Below are 6,520 nucleotides of genomic sequence, written 5' to 3'. Positions count from 1 at the left end.
CCACAACGAATAAGCAAATCTTAATGAAACTTTGTGGGAATATTTAAAATGTAAACTTATTAAGTCCCTTAATTTATTTTAGTCGTATATCTTAAATAGAAGTCTAGAAAATCATGAAAACTTTAAAATCTAGGAATCGAGCTAGCACCCCAACCAAATTGCAAAGCTCGATGAAACGAAATAGACGTATGCAGAATTGGAACTTATTCAATCCCTGAAAATTTCTGCCGTCTGTCTTAAATAGGAGTTGAGTAATTAATGAAAACTCAAAAATCTAGGAATCGATCTAGCACCCCACGCAATTGACGAATCTTAATAAAATTTGGTGACAATATGGAGAATGTTAACTTATTTAAACCCTGAAAATTTCAGGCGTCTATCTTAAAAGGAGCCGAGAAATTCACGTTTCCCCCAAAACGTTTCAGACGGACAAACGGATATTTCAAATTATAGAGTAGCTTCGCTACTTAAAAAGCGTAAAAAAAGTAAACAGTAAAGTTACTCTATAAGCTTTTTTTCGTGAATATTAAGAGTATAGAGTTGCTACGCTTTCTAAATAGTACCTAAAGTCATAGGAATAAACATGCAAAGTTTGAAATTGATAGGATATTTCTAACATGTCTATTTGATTTTAATAATTATATCATACAAAAAATATTGCCAAAAAATGTTTTAAAATCAGCATGTTTTAAATGAACGTAATCATGTATATATTTCAGATTTCAAATAAAAAAGAAGAAAAATGTCTTTAAAAATGAACAATGGAGAAATTGTTTTGGTTATGTTTTTCATAACATGTGTCTCCGCTAAAGGTAATCTAAAATAGGGCTCTACAGCCGCGCGTCATCCGCCTGTAAGATTCAAGGAAACCAACCTTATACAGTTTTAAAATTCAGTTGGAATTCTAAACCTGACCAAATTATGGAAATCCCTCTTTTTTAAAGAAATGTCAAAGCATTCATTAAATGGTTATGATTGGACCCTTAGTTGTGGCTAACGCGCGGCTGATGAGCTTTACATTAAAGTAATGTAACAAGCGTAATGAGCTTAGAACTGTAAACAAGGATGACAACATACATCAAAGCTAAGCTTACTTAACTGACATTCTGTCATATGAAATTATAGAGTACCAGCACTTAAAAATCTGAATTCTGAGCATAAATTCTAATACTTTTAACATCCAGCTAAACTACAAGGTTGATTATATTATTTTCTTTATTTAGCATTTTCTGCCTTTATAGTTCTAAAAATTTCTTTATTTTTACATATCTTTTAATATGTAAATTAAATTAATATGATTTATGTCATTTAGACTGAAAAGGGTGCAATGTCCACCGAAATATATTTCAATAAATAAATAAAAGAAGCATCAAAGACTTTTTCACTCAGTGAATGTATCTATGTGTCAATTGATCTTAAACTCTTAAATACAGGATACATAAAAAAAAACATTTGAAACACACTTTTTATATAATATGACTATTCTATCATCTTGACTTTTAAAGATGATTCTAATGGAAATTAAGCACAATGTTGTAAGCAACAAATCTAATATTGTATGTATAAATCACCTTATTGTGCCATCTGTATTTAATTAGGTAATTCTGAGACCTATATAAATCTGTTTTTTTGTTTCAGTTTATTATTTCATTTTTATAGATATAATTGACAGAGAAAAGGAAGAATTTTGTGAGGTTTTCGCCGCTGAGTTTTTCTCTGAATGTAACAGTGGATCTATGATCCAGGATTTCTGTTTTCCAGCTTTTACCTGGTGTGCACGGGATATGGATTTATCTAATGTAACAAATGGTAAGTCATATTAACTATCAATTAGGGTTGGGCCGGATACTTTTTTGGTCATTGCCAGATATCCGGCAAAATACCGGATATCCCGTAGGATACCGGATATCCGTTATACGGATAGTTTCAATGTTCGGTATCCGGCCAGATATTGAAAATGGCCGGATATCCGGCCCAACCCTAATATCAATTACCTCGTATGGGATAGGCTGTGGTCCATAAAACTTTAACGTCATGTCCAACAACCAAGGTTAACTAAGGGGAGTCATATCTCTTCTTTTCTTTCCAAACAGCTGGTGTATTAGGTTAAGTAATATGTAACACCCAGCAGACAACCAACTCTTTGATTGCACACCCTTTGTCTGGAGGTCCTAACTGGTGCATAATCCAAGTACTAATACATCGATTTACTTAAAGATTAGAGAAAGACAATAGAGTGTTAAGGGGTTAAATAACTGTATGTCCCCTCCTCTTCCCAAGGACCCTGTGCCGACTTTCAATTGGATCTTTGAAAATCAATGAATATCGTCGCTATAACAGAGTAGAGAGCAATTTGATAGCAGATGAAAGGGTCCTTTTATAGGAGGATCCAGGTAGTTAGCTGGTTATACATCTATACTATAAATTTATTATTTAGAGGAGGAGGAAGTTGCCAAAGCTGACTATTGTGCAAGTACTTATGTCTGGTGTACTAGAAATCTTACTCAAACCAATGAGACGTATTGTCTGCAAGTTAGGAACGGAAAAATCATTTCAATCTTAATATTGGTAGAATAAAATACAAATCTTATAGGTATCTAATCATAGACTTTGTTTATTAACAAGGATGAGAACATCCATAAAAGCGAAGCTCTAAAATGCGAACATTATATACTTCCATTTCCCCCCAAAAAAGTAAACCGTCACGGACGGATGGGCGTACAGACAGAGAGACGGGCCGACCCTAATTTAGAGAAGTTTCGCTTTTAAAAACTATTTCCATTATTTTTACACTTGTTTATAATCTTATTTCTCATGACTTAATATGTCTTTCATTTGTCATCTTATTTCTCATGACTTTATGTCTTTCATTTGCTGTTTCTTTAGGGACAGTTAGTATAAGAAAATTGGGGTATAATCCCTTTCGTGGCAACGCCCCTAAAGGGGCGATTCGTCGTATTTCAACAGTAACTTTTTTTCCATTTCTTGCACCTGTGCTGGGCTATAACCCTGTGGGGCAATCACCTAATCTAGCCTATAAAAAAATACTGTGAAAATACGAAAATTCGCCCCTTAAGAGGCGATGCCCCGAAGGGGACTATACCCGAAAATTAAAATGGATTTTTCGATAGAGACTTCTGTGAAAATGGAATTGAAAATGATATACAAGATTATGTCGATTATGATTGTAAGTATCCTTTTATTTTATACTAGCGGTTACGCCCCTAGAGGCCCCTAGGGGCACTTGAGGAGGAGAGAGTCAAATTTGATAACCCAATTATTATTTTAGATTTGAAAAGAAAAAGTAAAATTTTGGAAGGGGGGATTTTTTTCCTGAAGGCGTTTTCTCTTGGGAGGGTGGTGGTACCCTCCCCCAAAAGAGTTATAAACCTTCCCGGAGCCTATGAGAATCTAACCATTTCAGGAGAACCCGATCGGTTCAGCGGTTACCGAGATCCTTCGGTACACACAAACAGACATCCTGTTACTTTATCTAAGGGCTAGCGGCTACGATTCTAGAGGCCTCTAGGGGCACTTGAGGAGGGAGGGGAGTTGAATCCCAAAACCCATTTCTTAAATTTAGATTTTTAAAAAGTATATTTTTTTTATTTTGGGGGGGGGGGTGGACCTATAAAGTAGACGTTAAGGGTGATCTTTACAAAAAAAAAATCAGTCATCTATTTTAATCGAAGCCGACAAAATCATGCCTCTCAGAAAATATTTCCTATTTTGAGACAGAACTACGGCAATTTCGAATTATAGAGTAGCTACGCGCTTATAACGAATCTGCTCGATTTATGAAAATGTTTTTAAAAGCGAAGCTTTTCTATAATTAGGGTCGGTCCGTCCGTACGTCCGTAACGGATAGCTTTTCCCGTTAATTTAGGCATGTTAGAATTGTCGTATCGATTTCAAATTTTACATGGTGATTCCTTTCGTAGTTAGGTACGATTTAGAAAGCGTAGCAACTCTATAATCATTACCAAAATGTCCGTACCTCCATTTTAAACATGTTGATTTTTTTAAAAAGTTTAACAACAAATTTTTATGTGATCTAATCATCGAATTAATCTGATTTTTGGTATAATGATTCCTGGGACAACAAAGTTTAATGTAATTAGCGAAGCAACTCTATAATCAAGTCCTAAAAATGTAAGTATGTCCATAAGCATTATCCTGTATCAAGCAGTTATTCAACAAATTTACTTACAATTTTGCTTTGACTTTTATAAATTTATATTATGATAATTAAGTTCTAACACTATACAAGTGTTAATGTCCGTTTGTCCTACCATTTCAGTGCTTCGCTTTTAAGGATGTTGTCATCCTTGTTTTTTTTTAGATTTCGGTCTACGCGCTATTGGTACTGTTGAGACAGAATCTTGCAGAGAAGGTATATTTTCAATTTTTTCATGTTTTTTTTTAAAAAAAACATTGTGATTTTTTGTTCATGCAATTGTGTAACAGGATGTTTGTCTGTCTGTTTGTACTAAAGATTCTCGGTAATTGCTGAACTTATATGGTTCCCCTTTACAGCGTTGCTTCTTTTAGGTCCTAGGAAGGTTTATAACTATTTTGGGGGAGGGGTACTACCACCATCCTACCAAGAGAAATCACCCCTTGAAAAAAAAATCCACTCCTCCAATTTTTTTTATAGAAAATTTATGTTAAACTAAATCTTTAAAAAAAATCTCCTCCCAATTTTTTTACTGTTTCTTATTAACTAAAATAAAAAAATGGTTATCGAATTCAACTCCGCCCTCCTCAAGTGCCCCTAGAGGCATCTAGGGGGCGTAGCCGCTAGTTAGAATATGAAACAATTGACGATAAATTTATGTGGATTCCTATTTTTGATTAACAAGATTACCCCTTCTGCAGGATAAAATTATTTGTTTTAAAGATTTAACATGGTTAGTTTGAACCAACTAATCATAATTTATTTGATCAGGATGTACTAAAGTAGGCGAAGAGTGTATCACACAAAAATTTGCAAGAATAGCTCAATCTCAAAGGTAAAATATGCTAAACAATTATCTAAAACAAGGATGACAACATCCATTAAAGCAAAGCTTAATAAATAAGACGAAACTATAATAATATCCCCTGGATTATAACCAAATCTCAACCATACTGAAAAATAATGTACAGCATCGAATTATAAACAATATTTTTTTACGAATAGTAAAAAAATCTTAAAATTAATACAAGTATTGGCACTCTGGGCTAACAAAACTTGAATTGTATTAATCTTATAATTTCATTTTTATATTCGCGAAAAGCTATCTATAATACGATGTGTGATAAATAACTATTAATTCTTCTTTTAGGATTCTTGAAAAGTTTCCGGGTATTATCTGCTGAATTCAAAAAAAAATTAATTATTATTTAAGTATTGTAATTATATGTATATTGGATACTGTAGCAATGTGATTTATAATAAATAATAAATATAGATTATTATATTTTTTCTTTACTAGTGGCTGCGCTTTTAGCTCAATAGAGTAAGGACCTTGTGCCCAGTCTTATTGGGTCTGTGAAAATCAACCAATGGTGTCCAAAATATTGACATAGCCGAGTAGCAGAAAACAATTTGCTAGTAGACGAAAAAGGTCATTAAAATACGGGGTGAGTTAGTTATCTGTATATACATCTAGTTGTTAATCTAATATAATTTGAGAGTGGTAAAATGTGATGGGGTTTTCAAAGTTTGAAGGGGAAAAACACCTCTTTACCCCCACTGAACGTCTCGCATGCCTGGACCTATGTGAAGCTTCAATAAAAGCAAGAACTCAATCGGTTCAGTTATTATCGAAATCTTTAGCTACAGTAATTATATAATATTTACTTTATTCTTAGGGTTGACCTACCCAACCCCAAATAAGAATTTTAAAAAAAGTATGCCCATTTCATAAATAAAGTAAGACTGGTATAAAATCCACAAATTTCAATGGACAATGTATAGTAACAGGTGGCTCAAAGGCTTGGAGAATCATCTAAACATTATCGTAATAGCAGCCGAGAAATTGACAGCGATTCTAGCGGACAGACTAACGGTTATGCATCTTTGATCATGCAAGGCAGTTGTGCAAAAGGGGCGAAGTATCCTAAATATCCCCCTACTAGCGCACGCCCATGAATATCTATAATACAAATTAGTACGATGTCTGTCTGTCTGTTTGTTTGTTTGTAGCGAAGGATCTCGCTAACCGCTGAACCGATCGGGTTCTCCTTTACAGGGTAGCGTCTCATAGGCCCCCCCCCCCAAAAAAAAAATTTCTTTTTAAAACTAAAATTAAAATAGTGGGGTCGACTACCCCTCCCCCCCCCAAAAAAAAAAAAAAAAAAATTCTCCTCCCCAAAAATAAATTTTTGCTTAATTTTTCTTTTAAATCTAAAATATGTAAAATTGGTTTGATTAAACCTCTTGGGACAAAGCCCCTAGAGGCTAATGGCGAAGTCGCTAGTCCTTTAATATAAAGTAGTAAGCTTTTTTCTTATATATCAAAGGATCTCGCTAACA

The 6,520-nt window shown here is 33.9% G+C and overlaps 1 protein-coding gene across 1 annotated transcript; it reads left to right on the top strand.

The window, feature by feature from the left end:
- Nucleotides 1–712: 712 nt before the first annotated feature.
- On the top strand, nucleotides 713–5,462 carry LOC145331830 (uncharacterized). Its single transcript, XM_080176680.1, has 7 exons — nucleotides 713–812; nucleotides 1,660–1,809; nucleotides 2,438–2,537; nucleotides 3,132–3,187; nucleotides 4,343–4,393; nucleotides 4,949–5,012; nucleotides 5,328–5,462. Exons 1-7 carry the CDS (start codon nucleotides 743–745, stop codon nucleotides 5,359–5,361), a joined length of 525 nt encoding a protein of 174 aa, XP_080032806.1. The 5' UTR covers nucleotides 713–742; the 3' UTR covers nucleotides 5,362–5,462.
- Nucleotides 5,463–6,520: the final 1,058 nt, after the last annotated feature.

This window comes from Acartia tonsa, chromosome 1 (genome assembly GCF_053477335.1).
Source record: "Acartia tonsa isolate MP-2025a chromosome 1, ASM5347733v1, whole genome shotgun sequence".
Classification (NCBI taxonomy): Eukaryota; Metazoa; Arthropoda; class Copepoda; order Calanoida; family Acartiidae; genus Acartia; species Acartia tonsa.
This window is presented reverse-complemented; position numbering and strand designations above follow the sequence as displayed.

Excerpts from the sequence above, each read along its gene's own strand:
- LOC145331830 (XM_080176680.1), top strand. The coding sequence starts at position 743 with ATGTCTTTAAAAATGAACAATGGAGAAATTGTTTTGGTTATGTTTTTC. Across the intron at positions 813-1,659 it reads AACATGTGTCTCCGCTAAAG|ATATAATTGACAGAGAAAAG; the intron begins GTAATCTAAAAT and ends TCATTTTTATAG. Across the intron at positions 2,538-3,131 it reads ACGTATTGTCTGCAAGTTAG|AGACTTCTGTGAAAATGGAA; the intron begins GAACGGAAAAAT and ends ATTTTTCGATAG.